This window comes from Pseudopipra pipra, chromosome 5 (genome assembly GCF_036250125.1).
Source record: "Pseudopipra pipra isolate bDixPip1 chromosome 5, bDixPip1.hap1, whole genome shotgun sequence".
NCBI lineage: Eukaryota > Metazoa > Chordata > Aves > Passeriformes > Pipridae > Pseudopipra > Pseudopipra pipra.
Window position 1 is genome coordinate 41,047,187 of NC_087553.1, and position 17,117 is coordinate 41,064,303.

General features: G+C 39.2%; 1 protein-coding gene across 11 annotated transcripts in view; it reads left to right on the forward strand.

Annotated features, from left to right (window-relative positions):
• Window positions 1-17,117, forward strand: part of GRIP1 (glutamate receptor interacting protein 1) — a 314,452-nt gene that overhangs the window by 158,123 nt on the left and 139,212 nt on the right. Inside the window, exon 1 of one of the 11 annotated variants that reach the window (XM_064655740.1) lies at window positions 364-1,279. The exons of the other annotated variants lie outside the window; for them this stretch is intronic. Coding sequence (XP_064511810.1) covers window positions 1,225-1,279 — 55 coding nt within the window. The 5' untranslated portion in view covers window positions 364-1,224. Of the gene's footprint in view, window positions 1-363; window positions 1,280-17,117 lie in introns of those variants that run through there. 11 annotated transcript variants of the gene reach the window in all.

Sequence of the window (17,117 nt, forward strand, 5' to 3'; positions counted from 1 at the left end):
GATGGCAGAATTTTGTAATGAAAGCACATGAATGGGACAGAATATATGAAGACAGTTTTAAATATATTACTCAAGGATAAATCTTGAGAAAGAAATAATGATCTGTTGTTCTGAAGGAGAGTGTCTGATGCAGGACTTAGGGTTTGCGCATAGATTTGACATGACAAACTCTATATAGGTTATTTTGATTTGATTCTTTGTTTTTTAGGATGAGTGTGGAGTTTTGTCCTGTGGTAGTTTTCTGGATCCATAAAGGTGAGATGAAATTCTTGTTTAAGAGGTGTGCTCTACTTCATAGTTTTCTGAATGAATTCTACAAGCAGGTTGATTTGCTGTCTGAAGAGGCATGAGAGGATATAAAACTCCTGGTGAGCTGAAGATATCTTATAAATGGTGCAATGTTTGGCCAAATATATTTTTCAGGTGCACTAAAATCTGCTCTCTAGTGAGAGGAAAAAACCTGATTTGCTGTTTGTTTTCTATGCAGCATCATTTTATTTTGGTGTGATCAAATGCTTGGCGGTCCTGCCCACACACAGCAATCCATCACTTCCCTCCAGCTCTCTCCCTCCCCCTGTGGTCTGTGCTTCAATGGCTGTAATATACTTGTCTACGATTGTCAAAAAGCTTTCCAGGTTATCAAATCAGGCTTTTTCTTTTCTTCTTTCTTACAGATCTGTAAGAGTAAATCTTTACTATACTTTGATTAAAATATTTTCCATTTGAAATAGACTCCTCCTCCCCCAGAAGTAGGATTCCTGGTGTTTCTGCCGTTTTTATCTAGAGGGAACAGTAAGGGAGAGGAAAGATGTGACGAAAGAGGAGAAAAATCACCACGTTTTGCTGAAACATGTGGCCCTTTGCCTGGCACAGCAACCATCGCTCCCTGCAGGGTCAGGGAATGCGAGAGGCTGGGGAACGTCTCCCTCTAATATCCACGTCCGTGCGTGCATTTGGATGCTTTCTAGCTTTTAAAGAAATACGGCTTTGTAAGCCCTTCATCTCCTCATGCAGGTGGTGGTGACGGTGCTAGTAGTGAATGACACAGCTTTGCTGTGTGACATGGAGCTGATCTCTGCATCAGCCAAGAGGAATTAAGCCTTGTCACTCCCTACCGGGGCTACCTTTCGCCTGGTATGTGCGGAAGGAGGAATTCATAGGCTGCTGCTGCATTCACCCGAGCAGAGCCCCGAGCGCGCTTTGCCAGGGAGGCAGGCAGCCAGAATGATAGCTGTCTCTTTCAAATGCCGCTGTCAGATCCTGAGGAGACTTGCTAAAGGTAACGTGCTTTTCTTCTTACTCATTCAGGGGCTCCTTTGCATCCTTCCAGAGACACAGCCTGTTGTTTTTACTTTTAAATATGACTGTCCTTCCAATTTACTGTCAGGCAACAAAGAACTCCTGATACAGAAGAGTGTAGGAGCTCTTTCAGTTAACGTCCTTACATGTCCCAGGCTGTGATCCTGCTTGGAAGACAGGTTCCTGTTTTTTCTTTTTCTTTTTCTTTTTCTTTTTTTTTTTTAATTGCTAAAAGGAGGATTTTTTTTTTTTCCTAAATGAAGTGCTAAAGTTATTGTGGGCTGTAATTGCATTGTATTTCTGCTGACCTCTCAGAGGAGTCCCTCCTGGGTCAGTGCATGGTCTGCCTTAGTGGGAACAACTGACAGTGCTATCCAGAACCTATATCCAGGATGAGTTTCTGTTGTTTCCTGTCCTTTATGAGCTGTCTTTGCCTGTGCTTTAGATGCCAAAGGCTGTTGTATGTGGTGAAGTACAGACAGTAGTGTGTGTTTTTTCGGGGCTGCACTCTCATGTCACACTTGTGAAGTTAATTTGCCTGTTAGAGCAGTGTGCATTTTATGTTTCTGTAAATCTTTGTAGTCTCTGGTTTTACCGCTCAGAACTTTAAAATACTACTTGCATCCTACTCTGAGTTCTATGTGATTATTAAAGCAGATATGTGAAAACCTGCCTAAGACACCTTCCCTCTTCAGGAATGAACACACCTTATTTTCTAAAAATAACTTCAAAAGAATCTGCGATGTTTGATAATTTTTTCTTTCTCTATGTAGAAGGGTTTAATTTGGGATTTTGGCTCAATTTTTTACTGGAAACTTCCAACATTGTAGTAGTATTGTGTGTCTGCAAATAAGAAGCTTCTGTTTTTTATCTTGGGTACTGTGAAATATTTAATGGCCGTTACTGTGCAGCTGGATATACATCCATATGTGAATTAAACTATTTTTATCAGCCTAGCTTGAAAAATCAGAACTCTTTGATTATTAGTCAGGATAGCTCAAAATCAATTAGTGTTTTATTTTGCAGAAGCATGAAAGGGTAACATGCTAATACAATGAGGTCAGTAATGGAAAAAGAGAAGAATACTGCAATCAAACTTATGTAATGCATTTTCCTGTTCTTTAGATTGCTGTGTGGGACCACATTGTTCAAAATACGTGAGCTTAAATATTTATTAATCATCCTCTCCTCTGTAGATTTACTTCTCTGTCAAATCTGTGCTGGGTAATGCCTGTTTTTCTCGTATGTGTAAAATGTTTCTATTCTGGTAGCTCTATTACACATTTATCAGGTTGAAAGTCAGCGTTTTCTCTTCTTCTGATGTGAGGAGAGCAATCTTTTTGTCTGCTGATGTCTTTATAAAACAGATCTGGGCACTAATTTAGTCTCTCACTGATGAGAGTTGTTGCTACAGTTAAACACAGTTTTCCTGGGATAATCAATAATCTTATACATCATAGCCATCTTAATTCTTTCACGCTTCCATCATCCAACAGAACTCAGGCTAGTGTTTTTTTTTTTTTCCTTTGAAATAATCTTAACTTCCTTTGAGACTCCTTGCTCCTCCCACTCCCTCCCAATAGGAACCAGCATGATACTACTGATCTTTTGCATTAGTGTACCTTATGCTTGTCTCTAGTATTAACAGTCGATAAAAAAAAAAAGACAGTCTAGAGGCGTGTCCATATATTCTCCTGTAAGCCATATGCATGCTGGACTGGAGTAACTGTCCTAATTGACAGGTTCCTTAATTTTCACCATTTTGAGTAAAACCTCTGTTCTTTTAGCTAATTCTCTGGGTTCTGTGGCCTTGGCATTTGCATCTCAGACACCAGTTACAGAGTGCTCAACACAGTCAGGCTAGCTGAGGACAGGGATGGACCCTCACATTGTTAGTGTGTGGAGGATTTTTGCCAACAGCTGGCAATTTCCTGCTGCTGCATCAGCTGTGAGATCTCCTTCCTTTCTAACTTGCTAGTCATGTGGTTTGGTGCATTCATTGAATTTCTTTGCTCCAAAAGCAGTTTTCCTTGCTTTAGTACTTGCCCCCAATCTGTCTCTGCTAGGATCTTTCTCTTCTGCACTAATCCTGTACCTTTGTGCAGTTCCCCAAAATAATTTCTTTACTGTTTTTCAGACCCTACCTTGGTGAAAAGATATAGGTATACTGTGCACTTGATTAGTGTCTTGTGTTTTTAATAAATTATGTGAGTTAACTGTACATCAACAAGTGGAAATACGTGGGTTTCTTTCTTTATGTTACGTCATTTTTCATGCCTATCTTGACAAGGTAAGCTTGCAACTTCATTTTTTTCAGATAAGGATGTAAACAGAAATGCCTCATTCTGGGCAACTAGACACTCTCCAAAAGCAATTCTGTCCAACGGGGAGATGTTCAGGCAATACTGTATTTTACAACAGTTGCACTCCCCTCTTCCTGTGCTTCATTTTAACCTTTCAAAGCATAAAGGAGAGCTATGTCTCTTTGCGTGCTTAGTTTGTAATTTAAAAATCTCTGGCAGGAGAATCTTCAAGTGTTCTGAGCTAGTTTCAAGGCAAAAATAACAGTTGTGGGCACGCTCTCCAAAACCCAGTCAGTGACCTGCTGCTGCCCTTCCTTCCCATAGCTATGAGTTAGACCCTGCAGTGGATAACCTCCAGGGTCGTCTTTAGATGGGAACATTAGTCTTCTTCTCTGCCCTCTACCCTCAAACTTATGCCATTCGTAGGAGACAGACACAGTCGTAGAATCACAGAATGGTTTGGTTTGGAAGGGACCTTCAAATATCTACTGGTCTAACCTCTCTGCCTCTTAGCCCTCCTTCACTGTGCCCATGCACTCCTTCTGTGCCGTATTGCCCCTCTGGGTACAAGGGCCACTGTATCTGCTGAGGCTGCAGTACACCAAGTCTTCTGTATTTCCACTGTATCAACCACCCCCTTTTAAGGCAAAATATGTGGCAAACAAGAAGTGCACAATAATTATTCATGCAGGAAATTTAAAAGACTGAGATTAGTTCCCTTAATGTGTATTACACTTCAGGTTTTTGAATCTTTATTTTGGAGGTCAGTACATTTTCAGTAATGAAATCACATGTTACCAAGCTCAGGCAAAGCTTCATATTTGTGTCCATTAACAACCAACCATAGAAGAAAAGTATTATGTTATTTGGTGATGCAATTTGCAAGAACAATGCTGTGTGAGATTGTTTCCTCATAAGTGCTGAGACATGATTTGAATTTAGATCGTCTAAGGACCAAAAAAACCATTCCTGATTTCTACACCAATGTGTTGTTTCTACACCAGTGTATTGTTTCTACATTCTACAGTTATACATTTTTGTAATAGGTGTTAAAATGTTTATGGTGGATGGGAGTTTGTGCTGGAGTGACCTGATTTCTTTCATGAATAAATCTCTCATGCTTTTACCTTTGAGCTGAAATATTGCTGGCTCAGTCTCTTTTTAGTTGTGATTATCTATATGTATTTGGATATATGTGTATTATATATATTTTCAGCAATGTTAAAAGTAGTTAAGTGGTTCTTAAAAGAGAAAAGGTATATTAGCTACTAAAATTTGCACTGAGAAGAGAGGGGGTTAGTTTTTATATAATTTTAATTTTTTACCTCTTTTCTATCACAAAAGAACAATGTAAGTCAAAATCTGAAGTTATCACTATAGTTATAGTGATATAACTATATCTATAGTTATCACTATGAGAAGTACTAGGCTTAGAGAGAATGGTTACTTACACTTGAACCAACTGTATGTAAGGAAAAGCCACATTTGAAGTTGTAAGATCAACCACAAATCTGCTCTTTATATGGCTGCTTGTATTGTAGGATGATTTCGTTTTGCAGTGGTGAAATACTAGGGGGCTTTCCCCCCCCCCAGTTTATTCCTATAAGACCTTGAGCACTGAGCAGTATGCTGTGCATACCAAAGAGCCTGTGGTAATCACATTGCATATACATGCTAAATAAAAATGGTACAATTTACAATTATTGTGTTAAGTACACCAGTGAACAATATACATATATAGTATGTGAAAAGTTGCTGAAATGTGTAAACTAGTCAGGTTTACAGCTCAATTAAACACTTTATAGTTTAAAAAATGCTTTTCAGGCAGTGCATTACAAAGCCATGACTGTGGTTAATTTATGTATGGACATGTTTGGTTTTTTTGCTTTACTAACCTGAAGAACAGGACTTTTAGGAAGCTGTGTCTGGAGTGTAAAGCTGCTTACAGAAACGGGGCTCTTTGTTAGAGACAGGACTGCATATTTTAACATACACAGATCAGAGAAGTTATTCTGGATTTTATTATAATGGAAACAGAATAGGAGCACTCTGATAAAGATGTCAACTGTAGTTACACAGGGCATAGCACGAGGACCTGAGTGGTATGCCTTTCACCATCAAAGCTTTATAGCATATCCTCAGGATAATTTATCACCTACTGTGCATACAGATCCTTTCTGCAGACATATATTTTTATGCTCCCAGTATGTTTCCAATACAGTGAGATAAAGTGAGCTTTAAAGACAGGATGGTGCACTCCATTTTACAAGATGATCAGTTATCTAAAAATTGGTTAGGTGCCTAAAGCATCAAAGGATGAATTCTGAATGTAGCTGGATGTATGTTATACTTTTCTTTGTGCACAAGCAAATAAAACATAAACAAACCTAGAATTTTTTTTAAAGCATGAAATTAAAGTCATGCTTAGGACTTGACACCAAGGCTGTATAGTATCTTATTACAAACTTGCCAGTGTTCCAGAGAATCATCCCAGGTTGTGACAGCAAGTAACCAGCTGGTATATTATTTTAATAGTAATTTTAATTGTGCCAATAAGTTGTTTATAAAAATACAACTTTACAATACTAGAACTGAGGCAACAGCTTGCTTTGAATGAAGTAAAAAATCACAAGGAACAATATCTGTAAGGACTTTTGAACATAGGTTGGCTCTGTCTTTCTAAAATTAGTTCTGAATATTCAGAGAACTCTTAAGTGTCTGCTAAGTTCTATAAATAGGCAGTCAGTATGAATTTGTTGACTTTGTGCATTCAGTTGGGGTTTTGGAAATATGCTTTAAGGTTTTTCATACAACACCTGTTTATCCAAGATGTCCACATCTGTTAGATTTTTTGCATTATTTTTATGCAAGTGAGTTCTGTGTTTTTTTCTGATTTAGTAAATGAACTGCAGTGAAAGAATAAAGAGTAGAAGCAAAATATGAAAACTTTCTTTTCCACTAGCATGTATGAACTTCAGGGCCACTTCCAGCATTGCAGCCCTTCTTCAGCCATTAGAGTGCCCTTCATGAGAAGACAGGAGAGAATCCTCAGGGGAGAGCTGTGGACATCTGTCAGCAGAAGTTTTGACATTGCTCTTAGTTCTTGTAATGTAGTAAATATAATTTAAAAAAACACAAACAAAACAACACAAAAAACATTCCTTGTTGCTTGGATTTTCTTTTATTTTTTTTTTTAATATTTTATTGAGAGACTGTTTGTCAGATAAGAAAATGAAGGCAAAGAGTGGCCATGATCTGCCCTATGTCATTTAGCTTGTCCATGGTAGTCCGAGGGACAGCCCTGGACTCCTTACTCTGGTTTGTTCATCACTGGTTAGGAACAGTTATTGAAGTTGCCAAAGACTGTGAGAGAGCAGAGAAGACACTGCATGACTTTTTCCCTTCTAGATTTTTCACTGGTGCTGACTTTTTTATTTGCACTTAAGAATGCCTTTGGCCAGGATTGTTTTAAGATTGCTTTGAAACTGTAAGTGCCTGCATTATTATTGCTGAAGGGGAGGGAGAGAGATGAATTTTTGTTAAGATGTTCCTTCTGTAATTGCTCTTTAGGCTTTCCAGCACTGAGTATGTTAGAACAAAAGAGGCAGACTTATTTAATGAGCATTATTAGTTTGTAATATTGTCCTTTTGTTCAAAAGAATTCTTTGAACTTAATGTTGTAAGAAGTAATGAAAGGAGGAGAAAGGATTTTCTCTTCTGCAGCAAGCTGATCACAGTTCACAAGTTCAAGCAATATTTCTTCACTGCTAATATATTCAAGAACTGGCAAGCTCTTTATTAATTATTCAGGATGATCTAAAGTACAGCAGCATTCTAACCAATCTGTGTGAAGCTTTGACAGAAAAGAAAGACATAAAATACTTTCCAAATCAAGCACGTACTACTTAAACTAGGAGCACTGCTGCAGCCCTCACAGTTTGAGAATGTGTGTGTGACTGGAGTTCTGCAGAGAAATTATCTCTGATTTAGATAAACAGATATAGTTGCATGCAGGTGCCTGTAAGGTGTGAAGAGAAAGCTGCAATCCTATGAAGAGATGGTAAGTGGTCATTAGCTATCCCTTATCTATCAGATATTAGTAGCTGATAGCTGATATGGGAGCTGATATAAGTTACACATGTAAAATGTAGGAATTGTTTTTCCCAGCACATGTAGATTTGCAGACGTCTTTGGCTGATTCCTGCTGAACTTCTTGCACAACAGTTCAGCAAAGTGTTTGGGACCTTGTGCTTTGTCCCTAGTGGCCTAATGGGAATAGCTATGCTTCTCTCTTCTCAAAAGTATTCTGAGGAAAATAATAAAGATTATTATGTGTCAGTTTGTAGGCTCTCTGAATATTAAAGGTGAAGCTATTTTAAGAAAACAGTTTATTGATAAATGGTGCCAGTTTTAATATGACTGTAGGCAAAACATTTGAGCTGTAAATAATGAAACCCCAGACTTGCTCACGGGTAGGGTGTTGGACAAACATTCTTCCAATTATCAGCTTTGCTGCAGGATAGAAGTGCATTGCAAATGTTTCATGAGTTTATCTTCAGTGTCATTGCTGTTTCAAATAGTTATAACAGACATCAGAGGACAAGATTCAAAAACACCCCAGAAATTCAGTCTGGGTGAGCATCCCAGAGTGGCACAGAAGGTGCAAAGCAGGCTGGAGCCAAGCACTAGACAGGTACAGTGGGACAGACATTGCAGATTTTGCAAGTCTGCAAAAACCTATGCCCATCTTTGCCTTCTCATGAGAGCACTGTATTTTTCTTCGCAACCAAATTTGCTCTCTGCCTGTGCATATGTGGTGCCCATGGGAGTTTCGGTCAGTTTGAAGTATCTTAATTCCACAGAATTACATGAATGGAGGTGAAGCCTGAGGAAACATGGAAAGGAGAAGGGTGGCATGCGGTGGAAGAGAAGAGATGGTACACATTGCAGGCCTTTGCTTTGCAGTCAGCTGGTGCTGCCCATGGTCCCCAGTGCCCTGGGGTGCTGTGGTAGCAGGCAAAGGAGAGCTGAGCTGCAACTGGGGGAATGAGCAGCAACAGCAAGAGATGCAGCACTGCTGGGAGCTCTGCAGAGCAAATAGGAAAGAGGACAATGGGGAAAAGAGAAATGAGGGGGATGTGAGAGAAGCTGGACGTGAAGCAGATATGGCTTGCACTGAGAAGGGCACACAATGTGAGAGAAACAGGGACCCGAGCTGCTCAGAGTTAAATAGTGGGAGTTAAAATTGGTCATTTTATGAAAATGTTTTATCCCATATGAAGTTAAAGTCTACAATTATGTAGTAGTACTTACACAGATGTTTTAGGAATGTATTGCAAGGTGAGGCTCCAGGTGGAAATGGGCTGTTATTACTCATGTGAAGAATGGAGTCATGCTCTCATGTGCTCTATACATACTTAGTCTAGGGGTCTGCTAAAGCTGAAATACGCTATGGAATAGGGGTGAGAGTATACTTGCATTTTTAGGCAGATTTCTGCATTTTTGCAGCTTAATCTGTCTCCTAGCATGACTCTGGTGAGTAGTGCCCCATCTGTATTTCATTCTTTGCCACTGTGGTGCTGCTGATGTGTTTCTGCCAGAGCAGTCTTTCTGTAGGCATGATCCCTAAGCAGGCGAGTCTCTTCCTTACAGCACCTCTCCAAACAGCTGTCAGTAAATCAACAAAAGGTAAACTCATTTCTGCTTCCCTGTCTGCATTCCCCACAGGAGTTTTGCTGGCCTGAGGGTGCTAAGGGGGGCATGCAGGGAGGACTGCCCTGGTTGGAGACTATCCCAAAGGGCCAAGTTTTGGCAAGTTGCAAGCAAAAGGAGACTGGTTCATAGCATGTTTTTTTCTTGAAGGGAAAAAGTTTTATATTAAAAATTCATAAATTTATTATTAATATAAATTAATGAAACCTTCTGCATTATCAAACTGATCTACCACAGTGTTACCACAAGCACCGTGTCATTCCCTCACTCTTGGAATCATTTAGGATCATTGAGACTGGAAAAGTACTCTAAGATCATCGAGTTCAACCATTAACCCAGCACTGCCAAGTCCACCACTAAAACATGTCCCTTAGTGACACATCTATGCGTCTTTTAAATACCTCCAGGAATGGCAACTCCACCACTTCCCTGGATAGTCTGTTCCAATGCTTGACAACCCTTTCTGTGAAGAAGGTTTTCCTAATACCCAGTCTAAATCTCCCCTGGCAAAATTTGAGGATTGTCAAGTCCTCGTCTTATCACTTGTTACTTGTGATAAGAGACCAACTCCCACCTGTCTACTTTTAGGTAATTGTGGAAAGTGATAAGGTCTTCCCTGAGCCTTCTTTTGTCCAGGCTAAACAACCCCAGCTCCTTGAGCCGCTCCTCATTAAACTTGTGTTCCAGACCCTTCACCAGCATCGTTGCCCTTCTCTTGACACGCTCCAGCACCTCGAGGTCTGTCCGGTTGTGAGGAGCCCAAAACTGAACACAGGGCTTGAGGTGCAGCCTCAGCAAGTAGAGCGCCGAGTACAGAGGGTTGATCACTGTACTAGTCCTGCTGGCCACACAATTTCTGATACAAGCCAGGGTTCTGTTGGCATCTTGTAAGTGTATGAACTTTTAAAGATGCTCGTCCTTTTTGCCTCCATTCTTCTTTTGGGCGTTTGATTTAAAGTATCACTCCTCTAATATTTAGGAACCTTTAAAGATGCTATCTCAACATATTCAGCCCTGGGCAAAAGTTAAAAGAAAGCTTCTGCCCAGAAAGTTTTTGTAATAGAAAAGAGAAAGTAATATGTAAGTCTTCACTGCAGCCTCTCTATCTTATCCCTTGAACTGCTCATCCGAAGTTTTTATTTATGCTGTCGAGAGTGAAGTTTTTAGAAGAAAAGAAGACTTCTCTGAAAGTGTATTGGGGCAGAAAAATTGCTCCAGATTGGACTGATTACGAAAAAGCAAACATGAGACATAGTTTTGGGGGGGAAAACATGTTACTGGAAATAGCATCTAACAGGCTTATTCTGCTTTAGCTTCTCAACAGTGAATAAAGAAAGATGTTAAGCAAAGAAATACCAGCTATTCCAGTGACTGCATTACCACAGTGCATTGGTAAATGTCACCAATAAAATACAGTTTAAATCCACAATGCTCTCAAGGAAACATTTATATTTTTAATGAACTAGAATTTGACAGCTCTGTCTGGCAGAAGAAATTGTGCCTGGAATTTACTTTTGTTGTTTTTTTTCTGGACGTCCAGTGTGTTATGACCTCTCAGAGACCAGTGCAACTTTGCAAAGGTAGTGTGGGCATGGTGTTCTCAACTGTATCACAAGCCAGTGATAAATAACAAAGATGAAATTTCCTACCATGTTATGAGGCTTAAGTTGATATATCATTGCCTTCTCCCCAGCGATCAAAAGGAGGGCACGTTTGAGTATTTTAAAGTTTCCAGTGACAGGGTTTATGTCTTTTTTCCTTTAGTGACATGCTTATGTACATACATCTTTGTATAAATTGTTATAGCACCTGTGGGTCAGGACTCCATTTTCCTGAACCTGAGTAAAAATTTACCACGATTGTTGTTTCATTGAGCTAAAACTAGTTAGTAATTGAGAGAAAACCTGACAGCCTGAGCAAAGATGTAATATGAACAGTTAATTTTTGTTGGACAAAAAAAATCCCAAAGCTTGAAAGTAAAAAGAAATTGCATTCTTCAAAAAGAAACAGGCATAAACTTTCTGATTAATAGCCATTTTCTCAAAGAGTGAGAAGGAACAGAGAAAACAGAGATTCTTTTTTAGGTTTTGTTTTAATACTTTAAAAAAAAAAAAAGCAGAGAAGCGCAGTGTTGGTTAGGGAGTTCCTTGGAAAGTTCATCAGTCCAGAAGATTGTCTAGTTACATCTTGTCTCTCTCTGTTTTCACTCTGGAACTGTGTAACACAGTGGTAAAGGTGCCCAACAGCTACTTTTACTCAATATTATGGAGTTCCCAAGGCAGCAGGAGCCCTTCCAAATGCTAGCAGGAACAAGTGGAAGGTAGGTTATGCCTTTCAAAGTGCTTGAGCTCCCTTCGTAGAAGATACAGTTTCCTCTTCAACACTGCAGTTATGGACCTTTTCGGGATGGTTCAGGCAAGGCCACCAAACCAGCAGCAGCTGCAGTTCCTGCAAATGCCAGTCTGAGAGCTACTCCTTATGTCCATATGCCATGTAATATTGAACAGCAGCTGCTCTGTGTTGGTCGACAGCTGCACTGAGGTAGTAACTTTAGCCCCAGGGAGTAGGGCTGACTTCTCTTTTGTTGCATCTGTGGCAGTAGCACAGTGTGGAGAGTCCTTTGTCCAACATAACAGAAAATCCTCATTCAGTTCTCACTTAGTCCCTACAGAAATATAAGTGTAGACTCTGCCCTTATTTTTCATGGGATTCACATCTTCACAATTTACCCAGACTGAGAGCTTGGCGTGGTTGGGCTGGGATGTGGTGTGCCTGCCCATTACTGAGCTTTGCAACTGTCTTCAAGATTCCAGATCTCAATGTAGCTGTAATTCAAGTGTTCATTAACAATCCTAGACAAGTCAGTTTGACTTTCAATGCATATTCTGGACCTGCTTTGTTGTTATGGTGTACAGTGTGATTTGGGGGTTTTTATTTTACCTGACTGTCAAAAGAAGTGCTGCTGCTTTTGCAGATAGGTAGCTGAGTAGGGGAGATCACAAAGGCAGTAGTGAATCCAGGCTATTTCTTTTTCATGATTCCACAATAGAATAGGGAAAAACCTTTTCCTGATTTCTGCCATGGGACAGTAGGGGAGGTTGGAGCTTCTTGAATGGGCATTAGCCACATGGACTACGTGCCATTTTGAAGGGGTTTGCGTGTTATGTCTGTACATGCAGTGCAGTTTGAGAACTCCCAAGTCAATGTGCTGAGGCAGTTGTTTAGTTTGTCAAGGGTCCAAGTGATGCCTGGGTAGCAAAAAAAAAAAAAGATTATTTAAATGAATCTGTGAAACACCAAATGTGTATAGGAAACTTTGAAGCTACTTTGACAGCACCTTCAATAGGGAATTTTATAGTTGATAATGTTAAGAATAAATAAATTAATAAAAGACAGGCATGTATTAGCTCATGGATTTTTTTTGTTTTTGCTGATTCTATGTTTGGTGAAGTTTGGAGACTGATAGCAAAATACCCATTATGAATCAAAAGGTTTTATTTGTGTGTGTTTTCTGCTTGTTGCAGTTTTAAACTTTTATGGTCTTGATACTGATGAAATATTATGGACAACTCTCTTAAAAGAAATTAGGATCAAAGGTAACATTTCCAGTGTATTGTCCCACTGAAGGCAGCATTCAGCAGCACCATGCATCCACTTGCATGTTCATTCACTATGTGAGGTTTCTCTCTTTTAAGTGTTGCTCAGGAATTACTCAGGAGCCAAAAAATGAGCTCCCCTCCTTCTGTTTCCTCATAATTAGTCATAGAGTAATGAAGTAAGTGACATTTCCTGTGATCTTTTCACAGAAAATTCTACTGTCCATGTTGCCATGAAAGGGAAATATCAGTGGGATGATGTTGGAAAGAGCGAAGCTGCCTTGTATTTTTGGTGGTTCCTTATAAGTTCCCCAGTCTGTCCCACAGTGACTTTTTGTATATGCATACCAAAAAAGACAAGGCTTGGTAACCTGTTTGAAACTTTGTGTTTTCAGGCATTTGAGTGATTTGTGGTTAGCCGAAAGAATTTTCAGATTCTCTTTACTGGTACCATTTTCTGCTTATTTTCTTAAGCTGATCAGTAACTATATTTTCAGATATTTTCTTGGTTGAGATGTCACTATAAGCGCACGTTTGAGAATCAGAATGTGATTTAATTTTATTGCTTTTACTCTGTTAACACTTGAGTTTCATTGTGATTGAATGTGAAAAAGGATGAAAAAGAGTAATGTGAACTAAAATCTTGGTATTTCTTATCCAAGAACAAAATACCTTTCTATCTAATGTGTTGTATATCTACACTGCTTGGTTTTGAGACATCAGATGCAGTGATATCTGAAGCCCATGCCCTAACACATGAAGGGAGAGGAATACTTGAAGATATCAAAAATTATGGTGAATAGCAGAAGAATACAGTAAGCAGTTATTGTTCAGAAACAAACTTTAAGATTGTTAAGTGTTGATTACAAAGCTGAAGATTACATACCAAGTGACTCTTGCAAAGTTATCATGAACAATTTAAAAACTCAGATGGAAAATCTGTGTATAATCCAACAAAACTTAATGATGTTATGGGTAATGATAGCAGAAAAATTCAGTAAGTGCCCATGGACTATTCACAGTCCACGGACTACTTTCAAGAGGTCTGTGAATGAAACAAAGAAAAGCAAACTTGAGTTCAGTATTTATTTGTCACTGTTGTGGAAAATATTAAAGCATCTTAAAATCATAAAAAAATGGAGGATATATGTGTTTATGTAAATATACATGTGTATATATATACATAGGTGGACACATACATCCAGAAGCTATCTTACTGCTGAAACCAGAGGTTATAGCTAATACCGAATAATTACAGTAAAAGATTTGCACAGTGTAGGAAGGAATAATTCTAAATTATAATTTCCTTAGAAGAGTGAGATAAATCTACAACAGTCGTGTTCTCTGCAACCAGTCACACTGGTATTGTTGTGTATTTATATGCAAAAAGATTGAAAATTGATTTCTCTGTATACGTGAATTTTCAATACATAGATTAATCCATAGTTTAAAGAAATACTGTAATATGAGGAAGTGTGTTGTAGGACACTTGAATAGTCAGACCCAAATTTATAATTCTTTGAGATCTGAAGTCATGAAAGCAAAGAGATAATCACTGTTCTTCCAATTTGGATGATAAATATAAAATAAGTAAAACATAGTAGCTTTACGGCATGTAGCAAAAGATGAATAAAATTGTCTTAACTTCGTAAACATTTTAAAGACTTGGAAAATGATAACTAATCCTCCTTCCTTAAGAGAATTTTCTGGAAAACATACCTGCTACATATTTTATGAAGTGGATCTCATCTTTTCCTAAAAATGTGGAGGGGGAGACATGTATGTACTGTTACAGTTTTTCGGTTGTAGTTAAGTCTGAAGATAAACAAAATCAGACCTATTTTAAGATCAACTTTGTCTTAAATAGGAAGAACAGCAACCATGGTGTTCGCTTGTGTAAGTGAAAGGGAGAGAACATGATTGCATTAAAGCTTCTTCATCCCTGTTTGCAATCAGGGTGTCATCAGGATATCCAGGAATGTTCTTGTGCAGAGAGCGCGAAGCTCATATGTTATTATCCGAGCAGCTGACATACAAAGAATTTATGGTAATTTATTCTCTCTGCTGGTTTTCATTACAAGGGGTTTTATTCTTGGTAAGCCTTTCCTGCAAGGGGGAATAGTCTTCCTGTAAATGTAGGTTTTGTGACATGAATCCATGGGGACTGTCTGTCTGATATGAAGTTGCTAATGGATTTGGCATATTGCAGAAGCATTTGCTCATCTAATACCACCTCCTTGAATTGTGAACTACATTAAAGTTTTGTTCTTGTCCTCCTCTGCAGCTGTTCCTTTTGTAGTGTCTGTGCCAATGAGTGCATCCAAATCTATTTCTCTGTTTCTGATCTAACTCATTCAGATTTGGTTTTGAAAGGATTCTGTGTAGCTTTTCAACAAAATTTGGAGAACCAAAATTGTAAGTACAAATGCTGGAAATCTGAATCCATGCTGCACTCTAGCCCCAGGTATCAGATATAAGAAGAAAGAGATCATATGCTGAATCCTTTTAGTGCAGAAAAACTGTCAAGGGTCTGATTGTGAGGCTTTTCAAATTGTGTGTATATATATATATATATATGATGGTTTTATTATATATGAGATAGCTGAAGATGCTTTGTATTTGATGGCTGTGCTAGTATTGGTGCTGCTGGCTAATCTGGACCACTGCTTTTGGGAGGAAATGATAGAGAACAATGTTATGAGATGGCAGTCATGGCCATGGGAATGAGCTCTCTGCACTGCCTAAGCCTCCTCTGTATACATGGAGCAGGACCCCTGCTAAGCCACTGGAGTGTCCTCACTTTCCTATGTCTGCCAACATAGGTGGTGCCTGTGCTGTGGTGGCTATCCTCCTTGTGATGGTTTCATGTAGATAGGAGCATGCCCAGATAGGTTGATCATCTCTGATAGGTTTACTTTGCTGTCTTAGACAGATGTACCTATTGACTGCAGGTACTGTTTGTTTTCATGGTGGAGAATCCTAGGTTTGTTTCAGGATTTCAATTTTTCTCCTGGGATTTTATTAGCAAGGGACCTGTTGATGAAATCAGAACCCTGTTAAATTTATCTGTTGCCCGTGGAATAGTATCTTACACTAGAAATCCCCATGATTTTCAAGCAAAACCAGTAGTACACGTGAAAAGGACAATAAAGCCCAAAGCAAATCAATACTTATATGGTCAGTACTTGTTTTCCTGCATTTGGTTGTTGAATTTAGCTGCCTCTTATGTGACTCTAAACACTTTCGTGTCCATAGAATTCTTTGCCAAAGCTGCCCTGCTTTGCCACCCCAATGCTGACCCGGACCAGTGAGGCTCAGAATGAAAGCCGAGGAGCACTGTGCCACTCAAAGCTCCGGAACCCGTAGCTGGGTGTGGAAACTTGGGTTGGAATGGCTTGTGAGAAAGGCAGATGAAAGCAAAGTTTGGTGAGATGAAAGCTCTTTTCTAAAAGGAAGCCCAGACTTTTTTGAGATGACATAAATGACTGGCAAGTATATGTGCTGGTGTGAATATTCACTGATAATCATGGTGGGAGGCTTGGGATGGAGTGGCAGGCCAAGTGATGAGACATTTGTGAGAATAAAGTGTATTCTCACACCATTTGTGAGAATAAAGTATCTGTTGGAAGAGATAGTCTTGGTGCAGAAAGAGTAAAAAGGAATTTTGCTTAAACTGCAGGGGCACCAGAAGTAGCTGGAAAATACAGTGAAGAAAGAGTCCTTGCAGCATTGGGAAAAATAGCTAAGGATGTGGGTGTAATATTTTTGTATTAGTCCTCTTCAGGACATTCTCTAGCATGACATAAACCCACAAGAAATAAACATATTTGAGCTCCTTCATCAGCAGAAGAAAACTACGTCAGGGAGCTAGTTTGATACTAGAAGCCAAATGGTAGGAGTGTAAGCAAAACTGTTTTCCTGAGACATGTGTCTGGGTAGGTGACTGAAAGTTGATAGGTCCAGAAATGTGAAGAAAACCATGGACCAAATGTGTCTGAGACAGTTTCTGTAAGGTTATCTGGTAGACTCATAGAATCATTTAGGTGGGAAAAGCCCTTTTATAGCATCGAATTCAACCATTAACCTAGCACTGCCACGTCCACCCCTAAGCTATGTCCCAAAGTGCCACATTTACACATCTTTTAAATATCTCCTGAGATGGTTACTCAAGCATTTTGCTAGGCAGCCTGTTCCAATGCTTTCAATG